This window comes from Babylonia areolata, chromosome 18 (assembly GCF_041734735.1).
Source record: "Babylonia areolata isolate BAREFJ2019XMU chromosome 18, ASM4173473v1, whole genome shotgun sequence".
In the NCBI taxonomy this organism is placed as follows: Eukaryota; Metazoa; Mollusca; class Gastropoda; order Neogastropoda; family Buccinidae; genus Babylonia; species Babylonia areolata.
The window spans coordinates 68,882,866-68,907,331 of record NC_134893.1 but is presented as its reverse complement, the minus strand read 5'-3'; the positions used below and the strand labels follow the sequence as shown (position 1 = coordinate 68,907,331).

The 24,466-nt window shown below is 42.1% G+C and overlaps 1 protein-coding gene across 3 annotated transcripts in view; it reads left to right on the top strand.

Moving 5' to 3' along the window:
- LOC143293029 (MAGUK p55 subfamily member 2-like) overlaps nucleotides 1–24,466 on the top strand; it is a 45,687-nt gene that overhangs the window by 17,445 nt on the left and 3,776 nt on the right. For all 3 annotated transcript variants that reach the window (XM_076603839.1, XM_076603840.1, XM_076603838.1), the window contains exons 6-15: nucleotides 2,193–2,271; nucleotides 3,036–3,184; nucleotides 4,162–4,293; nucleotides 7,695–7,806; nucleotides 8,563–8,622; nucleotides 11,735–11,896; nucleotides 14,302–14,504; nucleotides 16,135–16,254; nucleotides 18,283–18,309; nucleotides 20,720–20,918. In XM_076603839.1, the coding sequence (XP_076459954.1) occupies nucleotides 2,193–2,271; nucleotides 3,036–3,184; nucleotides 4,162–4,293; nucleotides 7,695–7,806; nucleotides 8,563–8,622; nucleotides 11,735–11,896; nucleotides 14,302–14,504; nucleotides 16,135–16,254; nucleotides 18,283–18,309; nucleotides 20,720–20,896 (1,221 nt within the window). In that variant the 3' untranslated portion in view covers nucleotides 20,897–20,918. The remainder of the gene's footprint in view (nucleotides 1–2,192; nucleotides 2,272–3,035; nucleotides 3,185–4,161; nucleotides 4,294–7,694; nucleotides 7,807–8,562; nucleotides 8,623–11,734; nucleotides 11,897–14,301; nucleotides 14,505–16,134; nucleotides 16,255–18,282; nucleotides 18,310–20,719; nucleotides 20,919–24,466) is intronic.

The window sequence follows — 24,466 nt, the reverse complement described above, 5'->3', positions numbered from 1 at the left end:
GCTGCACACGGGATCTTGGTTTATCATCTCATCCGAGACTGCTGCTAAGAGAATATGTCAGGAGAGAAAAAAAAAAATCAGCTTTGAAATTGCAAGACAGAAAATCCAGTCGGCCAAAGTACATTTGTGCCTCAGTATGCACATGCAAAGACATGCGTATTAATACGTATGACATTGCATGTGCATCTACATATACACATACATTGACATAATACATGCAAATTCAGTGACACTCAAAATAAAAATTATATTTTTAATCTTGTTTTCAACTAAAGCTAAATTTGTGAACCATTTTGCTCTGAAGCCATTCATATCTCACATTAACTACCCATTACAATTTTCAGTTGTATTTTTTGGCTGTTGTTAGGTTGGGGGGAGTTGTAGTCATCTACTTTTGTTGTTGCAGTTAACCATGGAATTTGGCCAGCACAAGCAGTTGCAATGAAATGGGTCTCTTGTGAGTCCCTCCAATTCAGCTGTTTGTGGGTGAAAGGGAGGGGTGTGTGTGGGGTGGGGGGGTGTGGGGGGTGGTGGAGTGATGGCCTAGAGGTAACGCGTCTGCCTAGGAAGTGAGAGAATCTGAGCTCGCTGGTTTGAATCACGGCTCAGCCGCCAATATTTTCTCCCCCTCCACCAGACCTTGAGTGGTGGTCTGGACGCTAGTCATTCGGATGAGACGATAAACCGAGGTCCCGTGTGCAGCATGCACTTAGCACACGTAAAAGAACCCACGGCAACAAAAGGGTTGTTCCTGGCAAAATTCTGTAGAAAAATCCACTGCGATAGGGAAAAAAAAAAAACTGCACGCAGGAAAAAAAAAAAAAAATGGGTGGCGCTGTAGTGTAGCGACGCGCTCTCCCTGGGGAGAACAGCCCAAATTTCACACAGAGAAATCTGTTGTGATAAAAAGAAATACAAATACAAATACAAAAATACATTGTTTTTTTGAATATCTACAAAATGCCAAATGAACTTGTAAGATGATTGTTTCTGGTAGTCATTAACTCATTCTACCCCACAGCTACATCCCTGCTACAACTCCCATGGACCAGCACTACCTGAGACCACTGCAGTGAAAAAAAGAAAAGAAAAAAGGGGGGTGATTCACTAAAATGGCGAAAATTGGCACCACTGAACACCACCGAAGTGACTCAGCAGCAGTGCAGGGTCTCCTCTGGTGTGTGGCCTCCTGGCGACCTAACATCGATGGTTCCCTGTGGACTGCTGACGCTGGAACTGCGACGGATGAACCTGGGTGTGGCCGTGTATGGGGGAATTTAAATGAGCGGCGTGGGAGTAATGCCACTGAAATGGTGCAGATGATGGGGCAGCAAAAAAAAAAAAAAAGGCGAAAATTGATGATTTAATTGCTTGAACAAAGCTTTGCTTTCATGCTTCTGGAATCCATAAACAGTTCAGTTTAGAATGCCAGCTGTACAAAGTAAGAATAAACAAAATCAGAATAGTGTGTCCGTACAAGAATACACGTGCCTTGCCAAAAGGGGAAGTAATCATGATACAAGTCAACTCATGCCTTGAGTTGGAATGAGTTCAGATGGGGGTCGCAGGGATGTGGATGAGCAATGGACATAGACATATCAAGGGGTGAGAATGTCCAATCATAGACATATCAAGGGGTGAGAATGTCCAATCATTTTATTGCTAAAGAGGTCAAAGTGTCCCATTACTATTTCTTTGGGTCATTGTCCAGTGCAATGTAGTATTGCATTGGAGTTTTTAGTAAAATTATTATAGATTTTGATTTCCACTACTATGTCCTCATGTGCTCTTGTGTGGAATAATGCAGTAACTTGGGCAAGACACTCTCCACTATAATCAAATTCTAGCCCAAATAGTCGGAACAGCAGTTGCCTCCTCTGCTGTTCTGATGGTCATAGTCGGACACGACTGACTATCATATCATATAATGCACTATTGTATTTGTATTGTCTCATGTAAGATCCTTAAAGCCTGTTATATGAGGAGTTTGCGCCATATAAGTACAAAATATTATTATTGTTATTATTACATTCCTTTTTTTTTCAGCTCAGAGTTTATGCTTGACAAACTTCAGTGACATGTTGATCCTCCCGAAACAACCAGTTCAATCAGAACAAGGCAGGCGTCATTGCAGCCTCTAGGCAGATTAACCATGATTTAAGAAAACCATATGTGTGGGTGTGTTTCAACAGGGAATCACGGTCAAACTGGACGAGAAAGATGAGCTGGTGATCGCGCGCATCCTGCAAGGCTGTCTGATTGACAGGCAAGGTATCTGATCTCCTTTCTTTCCTCTGAAGTGCTGTGGAATAGTGTTCCTGAATTTTCCTGTTTTTTCTGGTATCTGGGACCTGTATCTGCTCTCTTTGTGTCATAGATTTAAAGAGATAGAGAAAGAGGGAAAGAAAGAAAGAGGGAGAGATGGATTTATACACTGAGATAGCTGGCTAGATATAGACATATCTTTTCTATCTTACAAATAAACAAAGAGTGGTAACTCTCTCCAAACACAAGGCACACAACTTGAAGTCATTGCTGTGTATGCTACTGATTCAACGAGTACACAGGTGAATGAAAACTCCATCGGAATAAACCCAGACACTTCCTCTAAAGAGGAAGCTCCGGGCTTGTCCTTATACCAATCATCTGTCGTGTACACACTGCAGCAATGACAGAAGAAATGTGTTCACACAAATTAGCTTTATATTCAAGACTGGCATAGACTTTAAATGTAGCTACTTTCGTTTTCTCCGCATAGGCGGATGGTAGTTTGCACAGGACAGGAATGTCAGACCCCTGCCGGAGACTGCACTAGTGGGTCATGGTAAGTATGTTATTTAAACGCAATTTTAGATAGAAAATTTCCTATATACTACAGAATGTACGGACAATACAGAACAAACACATGGTTGCATTGACTTGGAAGTTGCGTACCTTGTGTACGGAGAGAGTCACCACCCTTTGTTTTTTAATCATTTACTCCCCTAGCTTCGTTATTCCATCACGTTTCCTATCTCACTGCTTTCACCTGTCAGGCCTGCTGAACGTGAACGACGTAGTGCGGGAGGTGAACGGAATACCCGTGTGCACGCCGGAACAGCTCATGGAGGTCATCCGGGACTCCGACCCCACCATCACCTTCAAGGTCGTCCCCTCCTACGAGAAGCAGCTGGAAACCAAACCGGTGAGACTGATGCTTCCGACTTCTGCTGCTGCAGCAACTACTATTGGTAGCGGCTCTGCCACTGCTACTACTGCTGCTACAACTACTACTTGTGGTGGTGGTGCTGCTGCTGCTACTGCTACTACTGCTGCTACAGCTACTACTTGTGGTGGTGGTGGTGGTGGTGGTGCTGCTACTGCTGCCACTGCTGCTACAGTCACTACTTGTGGTGGTGGTACTGCTACTGCTGCTGCTGCTACTTGTGGTGGTGGTGGTGGTGCTGCTGCTGCTACTGCTGCAACTCAGTATTTAGTTTCAGTTTCAGTTTCTCAAGGGGGTGTCACTGTGTTCGGACAAATTCGTATATATGCTACACCACATCTGCTTAAGCAGATACCTGACCAGCAGCATAACCCAACGTGCTTAGTCAGGCCTTGAGTGCATGGATATGTAACAACTTATCCCTTGAGGAAGGAATGAGACTGTTCCGAAAATTTGGAATACGTGACAGATTGATGTGTTTGTTTTTCTTTTCTCTCTCTCTCTCTTTAGATCTCTCTCTCTCTCTCTCTCTCTCTCTCTCTATATATATATATATATATATATATTGTGTACCTATCAGACTGGATTTCTTCTACAGAATTTTGCCAGAGGACAACACTCTTGTTGCCGTGGGGTCTTTTTTAGTGCACCAAGTGCGTGCTGCAAAGGGGACCTTGGTTTGTCGTCTCATCCGAATGACTAGACACACAGTTCGAGCTGATGTGTATTACGCTTCTGTAATTTCTGTTACACTTAGTTCCATTTTGTTTGTTGTTTTGTTTTGTTTTTATATGTATATGTTTTACTAAAGATTGCTTGTGAGAATGATTGTATGTCATCAAGTATTGGTAGTTTATTTTGAGCTTTTCTCTTTTTATTCCTATTGGTTGTTATTGCACTCTCAAAGAGTGCTTGCATGATGTTAGTTTTATGGATATCAACGCTGGTTTTTGCAGATCTACATGCGAGCAAAATTCAATTACGATCCAATGAAAGATCGTCTGCTGCCTTGCAAAGAGACTGGTCTCCCCTTTGAAGTGGGTGACGTCCTGGAAATCGTCAGGATGGCCGACCCCAACTGGTGGCAGGTACTGGCTGTTATTCATGTGAATAAAGATGTGTCATTTACTTGATTTAGTGCATCATAACGTATTCTTCTTAAAGATGTGTCACATAATGTGCATCTTCTTCGTTCGTCGGCTGCAACTCCCGCGTTCACTTGTATGTACACGAGTGGGCTTTTACATGCATGGCTGTTTTTTTAACTCGCCATGAAGCCAGCCATACTCTGTTTTCAGGTGTGTGCGTGTTGGGTATGTTCTAGTTCCACCGAACGCTAACATGGATTACAGGATCTTTAACGCAAGTATTTGATCTTCTGCTTGAGTGTACACATGAAGGGGGTTCAGGCACTAGCAGGTCTGCACATATGTTGACCCAGGAGATCAGAAAAGTCTCCACCCTTTACCCACCAGGTGCCGTTACCGAGATGTAAACCCTGGGACCCTCAGATTGAAAGTCCAACGCTTTAACCACTCAGCTATTGCACCTGTCATAATGTGCAGTATTGTGCATTTAAAAAATACTACATAAAAATGCATCACATCATACGAGCGTGTCAAACATACTTCATAAAGCTGTATCATAGAGTGCATGGTAAAATATACTGCATAAAACTGTGTCATATAATGCATGTCAAAAGACTTCATAAAGATGTATACTTTGTAAAAGTGTGTATGCATGTGTGTGTGTTTTTTTTATATGTATGTATGTGTATATAATTATGTGTGTTTATATACAACATATACATGTGTTTATGCAAGTGTGTTTGTGAATGTATGTGTGCATTTGCAAATGTGATTCTGTGTGTGTTTGTGCATGTGTGTCTGCCTTTGTGTGAATGCACATGTGTTTGTGTGTGTATGGCTGTGTTTGTGTGTGTGTATATATAATTGTGTGTGTGTGCACATGTTTGTGTATGCGCATGTATGTGTGTGCTTGTGTGAAGTTAGTGCGAGACTGTAACTGCTTTATTGGGAAGGGGGGAAAAATGTACAAGGTTAGGAAAGACACAGACCGTTTCAGTTTCAGTTTCAGTAGCTCAAGGAGGCGTCACTGCGTTCGGACAAATCCATATACGCTACACCACATCTGCCAAGCAGATGCCTGACCAGCAGCATAACCCAACATGCTTAGTCAGGCCTTGAGAGAAAAAAAAAGGTGAATAAATAATAGATAAACTTACATAAATAAATAAATAATAATTATAATATAAAAAGATAGTAGTAATAATAATAATAATAATAATAAAATAATGATAATAATAAATAGATCAATAAATAAATAAATAAATAAATAAGACAACAATGATGATAAATAAGCAAATAAATGTAAAACATGAAGACACACATTCACTTATACACCCGCACGTGCATAACAGATATGCCCCGCACATGCATAACAGATATGCCCCAAACACACAGACAGTGACCGACAGAACGGAAAGAGGAGGTTGTCATGTTTGTATGTTCACATTCAACTGACATACATTCAACTCATATAGAAATAGTTTACAAGATAATCTACATTGGCTGTTAACTCCTTCACCACCATAGAGGCGACCTTAGTCAACAAGACAGTGCACCGCCATTGTCAACATCAATGGGTCACGTCAAAAGAACAATTTTTCACATTGTAGCAAAGCTAGACAGTTGCAGCCAGTTTTCTAACCAAGAGAACAATGACTTAACTCACTCAGTACAGCCAGTCCTCTCTTCTCCTCTACACAGACCCCTCGGATGTCCAGTGGGTGTCTGAATGACCCAACCTTTAGCTTCCGTCGTCAGAATTGTGGTATTCTTTGTCAACATTCACCTCTTCAGTATAAGAGCCTTCCACTTGAAATATTTTGATGATGGTAATTGGGGTGAAACGCTGTTAACGTCGTCTCTTTCACTGTTCGTATGGAGAGAGTTAACCTTTGCCCCCTGTTTGAAGTGAAGAAGTCCACAGTGTTGTTCTGACATGAACCAAAGCCTGTGACCGACAGCATCGTTTCTAAAATATCTGGTGCTGGGGGAGAGTTTCTCACAGAGAAACTTGGTGGTGAAAGAGTTAAAGGAAAGTGCAGCACACAGGTAAGAAAAGATGCACGAAGGTAGAGAGAGGGAGGCCCACGGCCACACTCACTCACTGACTGACTGACTCACCTGTGTGACCAGGTAGTTGTTCAGTTTGGAGGCCAGGCAGTCCCGATCAAACAGCAGGTCCAGTACGGCCTCGCCATCGTCTTTTCTGTCCATCAGTTTGCACAAACACACACACACACATCATGCACACACACACCACACACACACACCATGCACACACAACATGCACGCACACACACAGCATGCACACACACAAGAGAACAATGACTTAACCTTTGCCCCCTGTTTGAAGTGGACAAGTCCTCCGTGTTGTTTTGACATGAACAGAAGCCCGTGACTAAGAGCATCATATCTGAAATAGCTGGCGCTTGGGAGCGTTTTCCACACAGACACTCGGTGGTGAAAGAGTTAATGGAGAATTTGGTCAGTGCTCTGACATATGTAAGGGGGGAGGAACCTCTCTCACCTCTGTCGCTCTTTCTGCGACAGCGTTCTTTTCCAGATAAGCTGGCCACTTTAAGGGATGCTTGTAAAGTCTAGAAAGTGCCAAGCATAGGTGCCTGCATAGTTGTACTTTTGGGATGATATGATAATTATATGATATGGATACTTATACAGCGCCTATCCTTGCTGACATGGATCACAGCATCTTTAACATGCGTATTTGATCTTCTGTGTGCATATACACACAAAAGGGGTTCAGGCGCCAGCAGGTCTGCATATATGTTGATCTGGGAGATGAGGAAAATCTCCACCCTTTACCCACCAGGCGCCGACACCCAGATTTGAACCCCTGGGACCCTCAGATTAAAAATTCAACATTTTAACCACTTGGATATGTGCCCGTCAGGAACACAAATATATAAGCATGCACTCAAGGCCTGACTAAGCGCGTTAACCACTTGGCTGTTGCGCCCGTCAGGGACACAGATATATACACATGCACTCAAGGCCTGACTAAGTGCGTTAACCACTCGGCTATTGCGCATGTCAGGGACACAGATATATACACATGCACTCAAGGCCTGACTAAGCGCGTTAACCACTCGGCTACTGCGCCCGTCAGGGACACAGATATATACACATGCACTCAAGGCCTGACTAAGCGCGTTAACCACTTGGCTACTGCGCCCGTCAGGGACACAGATATATACGCATGCCCTCAAGGCCTGACTAAGCGCGTTAACCACTCGGCTACTGCACCCATCTTTTCTCCAAATAAGCCAGGCACTCTGAGGAGTGCTGGGAAAGTCTAGGAACTGCCAAGCATAGACTTGGCGCTTGCATGGTTGTAGATGTGGGGTGGTAACAAACTTGTGGTGGTTTCCTGTGGTGGGCAGGCTCGGCTGGCTGACCTGAACGGGCCGGTGGGTCTGGTCCCCTCAGCCGCCCTGGAGGAGAAACGCAAAGCCTTCGTGCCGGCGCCCAATGACCTGTCCAAGAGCAGCCTGTGTGAGGATGATGATAATGAAGATGATGATGAGGAGGAGGAAAATGATGGATATAAAGATGATATTTTTTTTTTTTTAATGATGATGATAATTATTATTTTTAAAATGATGATGATGATGATACAAATAATAAAAATGACGATGATAATGATAGTATTGATAATAATAATATAATGATAACAACAATAACAATAATGATAATAATAATGATAAGAGTAATAATGATGGTGATAATGTGATGATGATAATGATGGTGATGATGATGATTATGATATAATAATAATAATAATAATAACAATAATGATGATAATGATGATAATAATAATGATAATGATGATGATAATGATGATATAAATAATGATAATGATAATAATTAGTAATTTTGATAATATTCATATTCATATTGATAATAATTATAATAGAGAAGTAAACAGATAAATAAGAATGTAATATTACATGTATATAGCACTTCCAAGCCTCTCAAACCACTTTACAGCAACTCATCAGTCAGACACAAAAAAGCACACACACACACACACACACACACACACACACACACACACACACACACACACACACACACACACACACACACACACCACATGAGCATGCAAGAATGCACACACACATGCATGCATGAATACATATACAATACACATCACATCGAATACAGAGATGAAATGGAATGGAGTGCCTTCATTATGTAGAGACTGTTTGAAGAGGGGTTTTTCTTTAGTGTTTCTCCTGTATGTTTCAGTTTGCGGGCTGACAAAAAAGAAAAAGAAGACCGTCAAATACAGTTCCAAAGACGCGAAAGGTAAATTTTGTTTTGTTTCACTGCTGTAGTGTGTGGGAGAGACAAAACAGATGTGTTTTGTGTTTCCTTTCAGAACAGGAATCGCTTTATTTATCTCAGCGAAATTAAGAGCGGTGAAGTGTGTGATATATGTATACATATGACAAACAGAACGGTAAGAGGTAGTATACAGCATTTGACACACACACACACACACGCACACATGCTTGCACTCACACAAGCACACTTGCTTTTATGCACGTGCACACAGACACACACACACACACACACATGTACATACAATACACCATAGTATTTTTCTGACAAGCAACCATTTTGGGAAATGTAGACTGTGCAAGACCTTCACACTGAGTGTAAGTCACATATAGCCTTTCTTTTTTTTCTTTTTTTTTTTCTGCCCCATTATCTGCACCGTTTCAGTGGCATTACTCCCACGCCGCTCATTTAGATTCCCCCATACACGGCCACACCCGGGTTCGTCCTTCGCAGTTCCAGCGTCGGCAGTCCACAGGGAACCATCGATGTTAGGTCGCCAGGAGGCCACACACCAGAAGAGACCCTGCACTGCTGCTGAGTCACTTCGGTGGTGTTCAGTGGTGCCTTTTCTGTTTTAACGTACTTAGGACACCACCTACTAAGCCCCCTACTAACGACAATAATGGCTTAGTCGCGGAGCCAGACTGAGTGAGCGTCCCTCCCAGAGTGAAGACCGCCACCACGTCCCTCAAACAACAGCCCCCCATGAATCTGCCGACACTGACGACATTGACAGGACTCACCCCAAGCACGGAAGTGGAGGGGTATCGAAACTGAGGTCACCATGAGAGCAGGGCATGAAAGGCCACAGACTTTGAGACTATTTTGTTTATATTGATGACGATGAAGGAGGAGGAGGATGACGATGATGATGACGATGTTGCTATGGAGGTCCATTTTGGTTTGGGACTGCGTGACAAGGCTGTACTCTACGCTTCCTGTCATAATGATATCCCGGCGTTAACCAGGCCCGAGAGATACAGGCACTTGCAGTGTTGGTCAGGTAATTAGAGCAACACACCCAAAGACGCATCCTTGAAGTGGATGACACTCGACTGTGTGGTCCCAGTCTCCCCATTTAAGCCCACAGCACACTCAACTCTGGGTAGGAGCCGGCCACGGACCGAAAAACCCACCTCCGCTGGGATTCGAACCCGCGTCCTCCCAGCCGTCAGTCCGCGACGCTAACCACTTCGCCACGGCGGCTGGTCACATATAGCCTTTCTGTGCCTGGAGTTAAAATTTAAAATCTAATGTTCCAGATGTGTGAGAACTGTTCAGAAAAAACAAAACAAAAACAAAACAAATTCCCGTTGTATGTTCACACTGATGACCCCCTTACCTGGCAGAATTTTGCTCATACTGGCACATGTAGCTTTAATGATTTGCTGTGCAGAGTTTGTCACACTGGTTTGTGTACCATGTGATGTGTCACAGTGATTTGTGTTCCGTGTGATGTGTCACAGTGATTTGTGTTTGGTGTGCTGTGTTGTGCGGAGTTTGACAGGCTGGTTTGTGTACCGTGTGATGTGTCACAGTGGTTTGTGTATGGTGTGCTGTGTTGTGCGGAGTTTGACAGGCTGGTTTGTGTACCGTGTGATGTGTCACAGTGGTTTGTGTACCGTGTGATGTGTTACAGTGGTTTGTGTATGGTGTACCATGTGATGTGTTACAGTGGTTTGTGTACCATGTACCGTGTGATGTGTTACAGTGGTTTGTGTACCGTGTGATGTATCACAGTGATTTGTGTTCCGTGTGATGTGTCACAGTGATTTGTGTTCCGTGTGATGTGTCACAGTGATTTGTGTTCCGTGTGATGTGTCACAGTGATTTGTGTTCCGTGTGATGTGTCACAGTGATTTGTGTTCCATGTGATGTGTCACAGTGATTTGTGTTTGGTGTGCTGTGTTGTACGGAGTTTGACATGCTGGTTTGTGTATCATGTGATGTGTCACAGTGGTTTGTGTACCGTGTGATGTGTTACAGTGGTTTGTGTACCGTGTGATGTGTCACAGTGGTTTGTGTTCCGTGTGATGTGTCACAGTGATTTGTGTATGGTGTGCTGTGTTGTGCGGAGTTTGACAGGCTGGTTTGTGTATCGTGTGATTTGTCACAGTGGTTTGTGTATGGTGTGATGTGTCACAGTGGTTTGTGTATGGTGTGATGTGTCACAGTGGTTTGTGTATGGTGTGATGTGTCACAGTGGGTGTGCACCGTGTGATGTGTCACAATGGTTTGTGTTCCGTTTGCTGTGTCACAGTGGTTTGTGTATCATGTGCTGTGCAGACTGTGACACACATGTTTGTATTCCGTGTGCTGTGGTGTGCAGAATTTGACACAGTGGTTTGTATACCTTGTGATTTGATGCCAAGTTTGACAGTCTTTTGTTTCATGTGATGTGCATGATAGTTTTGTGTTCTGTGTTATGTGTCACAGTGGTTTGTGTACCTTGTGATGTGCTGTGCAGAGTTTGACATGCTGGTTTGTGTACCGAGTTCGACACAGTGGCAAATTGTGCACCGTGTGATGTGTCTCACAGTGTTTTGTATACTGTGTGCTGTGCTGTGCAGAGTTTGACAAAGTTGTTTGTGTTCCATGTGCTGTGCAGAGTTTGATGTAGTGGTTTGTGTACCGTGGGATGCGTCACAGTGCTCTGTATTACATGTGCTGTGTTGTGCAGAGTTTGACACAGTGGTTTGTGTACCGTGGGATGCGTCACAGTGCTATGTATTACATGTGCTGTGTTGTGCAGTTTGACACAGTGGTTTGTGTACCGTGGGATGCGTCACAGTGCTCTGTATTTCATGTGCTGTGTTGTGCAGAGTTTGACACAGTGGTTTGTGTACCGTGGGATGCGTCACAGTGCTATGTATTGCACGTGCTGTGCTGTGCAGAGTTGGACACAGTAGTTTGTGTACCGTGGGATGCGTCACAGTGCTCTGTATTACATGTGCTGTGTTGTGCAGAGTTTGACTCAGTGGTTTGTAACCCATGTGCTGTGCAGAGTTCAACATGCTCGTTCGTGTACTGTGTAATGTCTCCCGGTGGTTTGTGTACCATGTGCTGTGCTGTGCAGAGTTTGACACGGCGGATGTGCAGTGCTACGAGGAGGTGCGACGCATGGCACCGTTCCAGCGCCGCGTCCTGGTGCTGGTGGGGGCGCACGGTGTGGGTCGGAGGTCACTCAAGGAACGTCTGATCAAGGACGACCCTCGTCGCTTCATCGGAGTGATGCCCCGTAAGGAGGACTCCAGTTCCTTCATTGTGTGTGTGTGTGTGTGTGTGTGTGTGTGTGTGTGTGTGACTCCTCCTCTCTGTTAAATCCATTCTTTTTTTTTCTGGCAGTCCCCAGGTGCCTGTATTTTGAGGAGGAAGGTGGCAGAATGGTTAAGACACTCCGCTGCCAATACAGAGAGTTCGTGAGGGTGTGGGTTCGAATCCTACTGTTGCTCTTTCTCCCAAGTTTGACTGGAAAATCAAATGGAGCATCTAGTCTTTTGGATGAGATGATAAACCAAGATCCTGTGTACAGCACACACGTGGCATACTGAAAAAGAACCCATGGCAACGAGAGTGTTGTCCTCTGGCAAAAATTATGTAAAATGAAATCCACTCTGATAGGTACACAAATACTTAAGCATACACTCGAGGCCTGATAAGTGAGCTGGGTTTTGCTGCTGTCAGGCATCTGCGTAGCAGGCATGGTTTAGCATATATGGATTTGTCCGATTGCAGTAACAACTTATTGAGGAACTGAAAAAGAAACATTCTTCCCCATGTCCTTTGAAAGAAATTTGACATGTGCTGCAGCCGAGTGGTTAAAGCGTTGGACTTTCAGTCTTAGGTTCCTCGGTTTCAAATCCTATTCACGGCGCCTGGTGGGTAAAAGGTGGAGATTTTTCCAGTCTCCCAGGTCTACATATGTGCTGACCTGCTAGTGCCTGAACCCTCTTCATGCAGAAGATCCTCGTTAAAGATCCTGCAATCCATGTCAGCGTTTGATAAGTTATGGAAACAAGAAACGTACCCAGCATACGCTGCCCCCAAAACAGAGTATGACTGCCCGTGTGGTGGGAATAAAAACAGTTTCAAGTTTTAATTATCCTTTCACTCCAATTGGAGTATGGAGGATTACTGCAAAATAATCTTTTCATGCCTTGAACAAACATTTCCAAATACACAACAATGTCACATAAAAGTTGAGGAAACACAAATGTCTTTTAACTCCAGAAATGTACTTTGGCAACATTCGCAAATCTAATCATCTTACTTACAGCTAAAATGACTTTTTTGCCTCCTTTGAGCATATTACAGAAATTAAAAACCGATTTTGGAGACAGATAGTCATACACATAAAAGCCCACTCATGTGTGCAAGTGAACGTGGGAGCTGCAGCCCATGTAGTAGTTAGGCAACATTCGCAAATCTAATCATCTTACTTACAGCTAAAATGACTTTTTTTGCCTCCTTTGAGCATATTACAGAAATTAAAAACCGATTTTGGAGACAGATAGTCATACACATAAAAGCCCACTCATGTGTGCAAGTGAACGTGGGAGCTGCAGCCCATGTAGTAGTTAGGCAACATTCGCAAATCTAATCATCTTACTTACAGCTAAAATGACTTTTTTGCCTCCTTTGAGCATATTACAGAAATTAAAAACCGATTTTGGAGACAGATAGTCATACACATAAAAGCCCACTCATGTGTGCAAGTGAACGTTGGAGTTGCAGCCCATGAATGAAGAAACAAAAGAAGACACACTTTGGACACTTGTTGACAGACGATCGGGTGAAAGGACTTTGGTTTGAAAAGGTGCACTGTCCTCAGAATTTCTTTTCTACAATGTTGGGATGCAAAGAATAAGTGAGTAGACATGATGACGGCAGTGTGTATACAGAGATGCTAACTGTTATGAGTTTGCCACATTTTATTACGCTTGATCGCGTTTTGTTCTGACGTTACTACAAAATTCATTTTCAACTACATAGCATGGTCGCATGCTTTCCTGTCGTAACATTACTCAGACACTATAGACCTATTGATCATGAGGCCAGGGCAGTCACTACTAACCTTGGTTTCACGTGATGATGCTCAGCTGATTGTGTGTGTGTGTGTGTTTACATTGCCTGTATGCCTTGTAGATAAAATGTATGTTTGCTGATAGTGGCTCAGAGTCCGAGTGTTCCTACCAAATTCAAAATGTTCCTACTAAATTTCCAGATTGTTCCTACAAACACTTGACAGCATAGCTGATTGTCAGCATTCTTCTTTTTCCTATCCTCCTACCACTTTGTCTTCTACTGAAGTCATCATATAGTGTGTGTGTGTCTGTGGGTGGATGTTTCTGCATGTGCGGGCGTGTGTGTGTGCGCAAGTATGTGTGTGCGCCTGTGCAGGGTATTTTTGTCACGCGTGCATGTGTGTGTGTTCGTACCTGCAATTCGTGATATTGTCTTGGTGTAAAGATACACATATATGTGTTGTTTCTTTTATGTGCAGAGGTATGTTATTATGCACCATTGTAAATGTGTTGTTTCACGTAATGCACTTTGAGCCCATTACATGGGGGGTTTGTGCCATGTAAGTACTATCTGTTATTATTACTGTTATTATCCCTGTGCGTGTGTCTCTGTCACCAGACACATCAAGAGCTCCCCGCGAGAAGGAAGTGCATGGTCAGGGCTACTACTTTGAGGACCGGCTGACGATGGAGTCCGACATCATGAACGGTCGCTACTTGGAGTACGGCGACTTCAACGGAAACCTGTACGGCACTCGGCTGGACACTGTGCGCTCCGCCATCGACTCTGGGAAGATGTGTGTCCTTGATGTCAACCCCACCGTGAGTGGTTTGAAGAATTTTTGGCAATATTGACATTTTTACCCGACCACTCTTCGATGTTGAAGTCAGAAATAAAATCTACCCAAATAGGTATACCTGTTTCTGACGAACGTGTCCACCATGTCTGGTTCGACATTCTTATATTATAATTAACATTTTCACCCGTCGGCAGTACAAATCAACGTGAAAATCTCCAAAATGGGTAAAAATGTTAATTATATATATATAAGTTTGTCGACTATAGAAGAGGATTTTAAAATGAACTTGTCGACATTAGAAAGGTGTCTAAAAATGAAGTGCTGCTTTGGGGGTATTGAGTTGTGCACTTCGAAACTGTAAACGGAATGAAGTGTGCACAAGTTTGTCAGAAACAGGTATACCCATTTAGGTAGATTTTATTTCTGACTTCAACATCGAAGAGTGGACGGGTAAAAATGTTAATATTGCCGATTTTTTTTTGTATTGATGATAATGATAATTATGATAAATAATAATACTGTCCGGGCCGCCTTTGACTCTGGAAATATGTGTGTCCCCTCGACGTCAACCCCACCGTGAGCACTTTGAAAGAATTTATTTTGTAATGACTATGATGATAATGATAATAATGATGACAATGATTATGATGATAATGATAATAATGATGACAATGATGATACTGTGCGGGCTGCCTTTGACTCTGGGAAGATGTGCGTCCTTGATGTGAACCCCACCGTGAGTGCTTTTGAAGAATTTGTTTTGTAATGGTAATAATGATAGTACTGTGGGAAGATGTGTGTCCTTGATACCAACACACCACACACACACACACACACAAAGGGCAATTTATTTATTTATGTTTTTAAGATATATATGTGTGTGTGTGTGGGTGTGTGTGTGTATAAAACCAACCTGTCTTGTGATGTCGTAGTCCCAGAGAGTGCTGAACACACACACACACACACACACACACACACACACACACACAGAGAACACACACACACACACACACACACATGCACACACACACACACACATGCACACACACACACACACATGCACACACACACACACACACACACACACACACACACACACACACACACACCAAAATACAAATTGTCTGGTAATGTTGTAGTACCTGAAAGTGCTGAACACACACACACACACACACACACACACACACACACACACACACACACACGCAAAAACAAATTGTCTGGTAATGTTGTAGTCCCTGAAAGTGCTGAACACACACACACTGCACACACACACACACATGCACACACACAGACACACACACACACACACACACACACACACACACACACACACAAACAAACAAAAAACAAATTGTCTGGTAATGTTGTAGTCCCTGAAAGTGCTGAACACACACACACACACACACACACACACACACACACACACAACAAAATACAAATTATCTGGTAATGTTGTAGTCCCTGAAAGTGCTGAACACACACGCACTGCACACACACACACACACACACACACATACACACACACAAACAAAAAACAAATTGTCTGGTAATGTTGTAGTCCCTGAAAGTGCTGAACACACACACACACACACACACACACACACACACACACAAACAAACAAAAAACAAATTGTCTGGTAATGTTGCAGTCCCTGAAAGTGCTGAAGACTGCCGAGTTCCTGCCTTACATTGTGTTCATCGCTGCTCCGAGTGTGGAGGCCCTCAAAGTCATGTATGAACAAGGCCGACGCTTTGCTCGGGGAAATAGGGTGAGTGAAAGGGTGTGGGGATGTTCGTTTATTTATTTGTAGTCTGTTCATCTGAGATGATGATGGAGTGTGGGTGTCAGAGAAAGGATTTGTTTGTTTGTGTGTGTGTGTGTTGTGTGTAGGTTTGGATGTGTGTGGGTGTGGATGTGTGTGGGTGTGGACGTGTGTGTTGTGTGTGTGTGTGTGTGTGTTTGGTTGTGGGCGTGGATGTGTGTGTGTGTGTGGATATATGTGTGGGTGTGGGTGGGTGTGTGACTGTGGATGTGCTTGTGTGTGTGTGTGTGTGTGTGGATATATGTGTGGGTGGGTGTGTGACTGTGTGTGTGTGTGTGAGTGTGTGTGTGTGAGTGTACCTTAGGTTGTATTTTCACAGTAAACAATGTTACAAAAAGATAAGGGAAAAACATTGCTGGTGAGGGAAAATGCCACTGTTCATACATGTGAGTAAGAGAGAGAGAGAGAGAGTGCGCATTTGCAAGCTTGTGTGAGTATGCACATGTGTGTGGGTGGAACTGAAAGTGTACTTTTTCAGCATTAAGTATTTTTTTTTAACAAAAGCAACAACAAACAAACAAACAAAAAAAAATCAAACAATGAGGTTCTTGCACTTTGTGTTTACCACATTATTTTTCAGTCTTATTCCAACAAAAGTGAATGGTTTGGAAATAATGGACATTCTCTTTGGTTTGTTTGTTGTTGTTGTTGTTGTTGTTTTATCTTTAAAAACCAAGAGCAGTGGATATCTCGCATTTTCTGTTGACAGCATCATTTTCTCACTTGTTCCAACAAAAGTGAATGGTTATGAAATAATGGACATTTTCTTTGTTTTTGTCTTAAACTTAAATACCAAGAGCAGTGGATCTCTTGCATTTTCTGTTGATCGCATCATTCTCACTCCTGTTCCTACAAAAGTGGATGACCACGGCAGGAATGGGATGTGTTGAAAGAAAATTGGTTTGAATGAAAATGTAGCAGTGTTGAGTTCAAAGCCGAAATTCAGTTAACAACCAGTGAACGTGGTGTTTCAGTCAAGACATTTACAGTGTTAATGCTGTTTCGTGTTGTCATTAGTTCAAACCTGATAGTCAGTTAACAACCAATGAAACATGGTGTTATTTTCAATCAAAGTGATTACAGTGTTAATGCTGTTTCATGTTGTCATTAGTTCAAACCTGACATTCAGTTAACAACCAATGAAAGGTGGAGTTATTTTCAATCAGAATGATTTCAATGTTAATGCTGTTTTATGGTGTCATTAGTTCAAACCAGACATTCAGTTAACAACCAATGAAACATGGTGTTATTTTCAATCAAAGTGATTACAGTGTTAATGCTGTTTCATGTTGTCATTAGTTCAAACCTGATATTCAGTTAACAACCAATGAAACTTGGTGTTATTTTCAAAGTGATTACAGTGTTAATGCTGTTTCATGTTGTCATTAGTTCAAACCTGATATTCAGTTAACAACCAATGAAACGTGGTGTTATTTTCAATCAAAGTGATTACAGTGTTAATGCTGTTTCATGTTGTCATTAGTTCAAACCAGATATTCAGTTAACAACCAATGAAACGTGGTGTTATTTTCAAAGTGATTACAGTGTTAATGCTGTTTCATGTTGTCATTAGTTCAAACCTGATATTCAGTTAACAACCAATGAAACGTGGTGTTATTTTCAATCAAAGTGATTACAGTGTTAATGCTGTTTCATGTTGTCATTAGTTCAAACCTGATATTCAGTTAACAACCAATGAAACTTGGTGTTATTTTCAATCAAAGTGATTACAGTGTTAATGCTGTTTCATGTTGTCATAGTTCAAACCTGATAGTCAGTTAACAACCAATGAAACATGATGTTATTTTCAATCAAAGTGATTACAGTGTTAATGCTGTTTCAAGGTGTCATTAGTTCAAACCTGATATTCAGTTAACAACTAGCAAAACGTGGTGTTATTTTCAATCAAAATGATTACAGTGCTAATTAATGACATAATTCTCCCCCCCTCCCCCCCACCCCCCTTGTTTGCAGGACCGGGGAGGCGTTGAAATGAAAACGGTGAGTTTTTAGATATATATATTGATTGGTTGATTCATTGATATGAATACTTACATAGCGCCTATCCTTGGTCAGAGCAAGCTCTTAGCGCTTAACAAACACAGGGTCATTTACACCACAGGCTGCCTACCTGGCAAGAGCTGACTGACGGCTGCCATTGGGCGCTCATCTTTCATTTCCTTTGTCATTCAATCAGATATCAGGCACGCGCACATACACACTTAGACAAATATGTAACATTTAACATTTTACGTGTATGACCGTTTTGTTTATTTACCCCGCCATGTAGGCAGCCTTACTCCGTTTTCAGGGGTGTGCATGCTGGGTATGTTCTTGTTTCCAAAACCCACCGAACGCTGACATGGATTACAGGATCTTTAACGTGCGTATTTGATCTTCTGCATGCATATATACACACAAAGTGGGTTCAGGCACTGGCAGGTTTGCACATATGTTGACCTGGGAGATTGGAAAGATCTCCATCCTTAACCCACCAGGCGCCACTGAGATTCGAACCCGGGACCCTCAGATTGAAAGTCCAACGCTTTAACCATTTAGCTATTGCACCTGTGAGATGTGAGAAATGCTGTATATGTATTTTTACCTTTGCTTCTTCTTCGTTCATGGGCTGCAACTCCCACATTCACTCATATGTACATGCGTGAGTTTTTACGCATTTTTACCCCGCCATGTAGGCAGCCATACTCCATTTTCGGGGGCATCTTTGCTTATTTCTGGAATATATTTATGATGCCCCCCTTTGAACTGTTGAGTGTCGAATGAATGGCATTTAGCAGGCATGGTTTAGAGCTACTTTGTGAGGCAGTGTTCACACTGATACATGAAACGGCAAACAGTGACCAGCATTTCCCACATCTGCAGATGTGATCAGTAATTTGTTGATTCAATTTTCACACCTTTCCTCACGTCTGGAGATAGTCACACATGTGAAAGGTTACTCAGTTGTAGGCTTTTGTTGTTGTTTTTTTTGTTTTTTGTTTTGGTTTTTTTGTTGTTTTTTTTTTTATTGAGAGAAGATCAGTACCATGAGACAATTTACGAACACACTGAAATTACACAATAAATGATCAAGCATCATAAAGAACAAATTACAGTTCCTCTGTACCAGTCAGACACTTAAACTATTGTGAGTAGTTGTTGTTGTAGTAGTAGTAGAAGTAGTAAAGAACAAATTACAGTTCCTGAATACCAGTTGGATATTTAAATTATTGTAAGTAGTAGTAGTTGTAGTAGTAAACAAATTACAGTTCTTGTATACCAACTGGAAATTTGAATTATTGTGAGTAGTAGTAGTAGTAGTAAAGAACAAATTACATTTCTTGTATGCCAGTTGGAAACAAGAATTATTGTGAGTAGAAGTAGTTGTAGTGGTTGTAGGTAGTATCATCATCATCAATATCATTATGATTATGATCATTATGTATAGTAGTAGTAGTAGTAGTATTGTTATCTTCCTGAAGATTGCCTAAAGATGGTAATACTTTGAGAAATTTTGAAAGTGCTAAATAAATATGCTACAGTACTATTACTATCATCATTGTTACCATCATTATCATTATCATTATTATTATTATTATTATTTCAAGACGAGGATTTCATTGAGTGTATATAAATGTACTGCAGTGCTATTACTATCACCATTATAACTGTCATCATCATTATTATTATTATTATTTCAAGAGGAAGATTTCATTGAGTGTATGAAAACGTTCTGCAGTACTATTACTATCAACTTTTTAATATTATTATTATTATTATTTCAAGTGGAGGATTTCATCAAGTGTATATAAATGTACTGCAGTACTATTACTGTCACCATTATTACTATCATCATGATTATTATTATTTCAAGTGGAGGATTCCATCGAGTGTATATAAATGTACTGCAGTACTATTACTATCGCCATTATTACTATCATCATTATTAAATTATTATTATTTCAAGAGGAGGATTTCATTGAGTGTATATAAATGTACTGCAGTACTATTACTATCACCGTTATTACTATCATCATTATTATTTCAAGAGGAGGATTTCTTCGAGTGTATATAAATGTACTGCAGTACTATTACCATCACCATTATTACTATCATTATTATTATTATTATTATTTCAAGAGGAGGATTTCATCGAGTGTATGTAAATGTATTGTAGTACTATTACTATCACCATTATTACTATCATTATTATTATTATTATTTCAATAGGAGGATTTCATTGAGTGTATATAAATGTACTGCAGTAGTATTTCTATCAACTTTATTACTATTATTAGTATTATTATTATTTCAGGAGGTGGATTTCATTGAGTGTAAATGTACTTCAGTACCATTACCATCATCATTATTACCATCATCATCTCTATTATCATTGTTATTATTCTTTCAGGAGGAGGATTTCATCGAGACGGTCAAGGAGAGCCAGCAGATCGAGCGGGTCTACACCAGCTACTTCGACGAGACCATCGTCAACGACTCCTTCGAGGACACGTATCGCCACCTGCGACGCTCGCTCAACGGGCTGACGACTGAGCAGCAGTGGGTCCCAGTCAGCTGGGTCTGCTGAGGAGGACGCAAGAAGGGAAAGGGTGTGATTGGTTTTTTCTCTGTGTGTGTGTGTGTGTGTGTGTGTGTTTGTGTCCCATCTGGGTGTTCTTGAGCACTATGGCAGAGTCGGTTAGGTGTTTTATTTTATTTATTTTTTTTTTTAATTTTAGTTATTTATTCATTAATTTTTGTTGTTGTTGTTGGTGTTTTATTTTTTTTTTTTATATATATATTTTTTGTTGTTATTTAAAAAAAGTTTTTTTGATTTTTTTCCCCCAAGGCCTGACTAAGCGCGTTTGGTTACACTGCTGGTCAGGCATCTGCTTGGCAGATGTGGTGTAGTGTATATGGATTTGACCAGACACAGTTACGCCTCCTTGAGCTATTGATATTACTAGGTCTTTTAGATGTCTGATCCAGTGTTCACCTGTCGTCAGGGTTCGTCGAGGCCCCAGGTGTTGTGTTGGGTTTTTTGTTGTTTTTTTTTTGTTTTTGTGTCCCATCTGGGTGTTCTGGCGTGGAGGCACCATGGCAGAGTAGGTTAGGTGTTTTTAAGACGTCTGATCCAGCGTTCACCTGTCGTCAGGGTTTCAAGGGCCCAGGTGTTGTGTTGTTTTTATTGTTGTTTTGGGAGGAGTGGGGTTGGGGGGGGGGGGGGGGGGGGGGGTTGTGCCCCATCTGGGTGTTCTTGAGCACTATGGCAGTGTTGGTTAACTCACTCAGTACAGCCAGTCCTCTCTTCTCCTCTACACAGACCCCTCGGATGTCCAGTGGGTGTCTGAATGACCCAACCTTTAGCTTCCGTTGTCAGAATTGTGGTATTCTTTGTCAACATTCACGTCTTCAGTATAAGAGCCTTTTGCTTGCAATATTTTGATGATGGTAATTGGGGTGAAACGCTGTTAACGTCGTCTCTTTCGCCGTTCGTATGGAAAGAGTTAAGGTCTTTTAGACGTCTGATCCAGTGTTCATCTGTGGTCAGGGTTTGTCGAGGCTCCAGGTGGTGTTGTGTGTCCTTGGGAAAGGTGGGTTTTTTTGGGGTTTTTTGTGTTTTTTTTAACTCTGATTTTTTTCCTCACTTCATTCACCCAGGTGAGTTCGGTTTAGATGAAGGTTTTTTTTTGTTTTTTTTCCAAGGCTTGACTAAGCACGTTGGGTTACGCTGCTGGTCAGGCATCTGCTTGGCAGATGTAGTGTAGCGTATATGGATTTGTCCGAGTGCAGTGACACCTCCTTGAGCTACTGAAACTGAAACTGAAGGTTTATTTAAAAGGGCGGAAGGAGAGGACAGGGTCCTATCTTTCTACGCTGAGCCCTAAGACACAGTGGATGTGAAATCACTGTCCTCGTGGCCCTGAAAGGCTATGGGAACTTGAACTTTTTTTTTAAATTTTTTTTTTTTAAACTGTCATTTGCACTGTTTCAGTGGCGTTACTCCCTAAAGCCCCTTACTCCGAGTCTCTAGTGGAAGTTTGTATTTGTATTTCTTTTTATCACAACAGATTTCTCTGTGTGAAATCCGGGCTGCTCTCCCCTGGGAGAGCGCGTCGCTACACTACAGCGCCACCCATTTTTTTTGTATTTTTTCCTGCGTGCAGTTTTATTTGTTTTTCCTATCGCAGTGGATTTTTCTACAGAATTTTGCCAGGAACAACCCTTTTGTTGCCGTGGGTTCTTTTACATGTGCTAAGTGCATGCTGCACATGGGACCTCGGTTTATTGTCTCATCCGAATGACTAGCGTCCAGACCACCACTCAAGGTCTGGTGGAGGGGGAGAAAATATCGGCGACTGAGCCACGATTCAAACCAGCGTGCTCAGATTCTCTCGCTTCCTAGGCGGACGCGTTACCTCTAGGCCATCACTCCACTCAGGTTACACGACCACCTGGGAAGCTGAGAGAATCTGATTGTACTAGTTCGAATCCCGGCACAGTCGCCAGTGTTTTTTCCTCCTCCACTGGACCTTGAGTGGTGGTATGGATGCTAGTCATTCGGATGAGATGATAAACCCAGGTCTCGTGTGCAGCATGCATTTAGCGCATGTAAAAGAACCCATGGCAACAAAAGGGTTGTCCCTGCCAAAATTCTGTTGGAAAAAATTGGCTTTGATAGGAAAACAAATAAAATTGCAGGCAGAAAAAAATTTTAAAAAATGGGTGGCGCTCTTGGTGTAGCGACGCGTTCTCCCTGGGGAGAGCAGCCCGAATTTCACACAGTGAAATCTGTTGTGACAAAAAGAGTAATACAATACAATACGAGACAAGACAAGACAAGACCAGACAAGCCCCTAACTCTCGAGTCCCTCTGCGTTCCATTAGTCGCAGTTAAGGGCACCAGCAGTCCACAGGGAACCATTGATGTTGGGTCTCGCCAGGATGCCACACACACTGGAGGAAAGGGTGTGAACACTGTCTGTGTAAACTTACTCTGTCCACACATGTGAAACTCCAAGCAGGACTGCTGCTGATGTTTGATGTGTGAAGTTCTTCATTTCAGTTGTTTTTCTTTTGTTTTTTTGGTGTTGTTTTTTCTCTCTCTGTGTGTGTGTGTGTGTGTGTGTGTGTGTGTGTGTGTGTGTGTGTTGCTCACTACAGTTGTTGCACAAGAGAGGTAATGTCAAGAAGAGTGACTGGGCCTGGGTTTTCCCCTGGTACTAAATTTAGGTATATGAAAAAACTTAGCCGTATGGAGAGCACAGGAACAGGAGTCATGATGGCTGCCGGAAAAAGAGGGCACTAGCCAGGGGGACAAAGGGGAGGTTACCTACTTCCGGGAGGTTATCGGCCGTAGTACTTTCATTTTCTCTGCATAGGCAGATGGTAGTCTGCACAGGACAGGAATGTCAGACCCCTGCCAGAGTCTGCACTAGTTGGATCACGGTAAGTATGTTATTTAAACGTAATTTTAGATAGAAAATTTCCTTTATTCATGCTTTGTGCAAGGGTTGTTTGGACAGGTGCAAGAGAATGGCCCTGTATGTTACTGTGTGTTGTTGGAAGGATGTGTTCTGTTTTTTTTCTGGTCATTCTGTATTTGTTGTTTTTATCTAAAATCACACACCACACACACACACACACACACACACACACACCACAGACATGCATGCACACACACACACACACGCACACACACACCACAGACATGCATGCACACACACACACACACACACCACCTCTGGAAAGAAGTGGCTGTATCATTGTTGTGTCGTGTGTGTTGGATGAAGCAAGAGATGTGTTCAGAGCTTTCCACATCCCTCCCACGACTTTCAGTTGTTTGACGTGCTTGGTTGGGTGTGCAAGTGTCTTTTCTTTTTTTCTTTTTTTTTTTTTTTTTTTTTTTTTTCTTTTTTGCTTGCCGTCATGTTTGGTTTAACCTAGAATTGTTTAGGCAGCACTTGTGTTGTAATATCACAAATGTATCCAGTAAGCTGGAAAAAATCTTACTCATTCTGTTCACTTGGGTTCTGAATCACAGATGTTTTTCATAACCACCGAGGATTTGAATCACCTCTGCCCCCGAAAACGGAGTATGGCTGCCTACAGGGCAGGTTAAAAATGGACGTACGCGTAAAAGCCCACTCGTGTACAT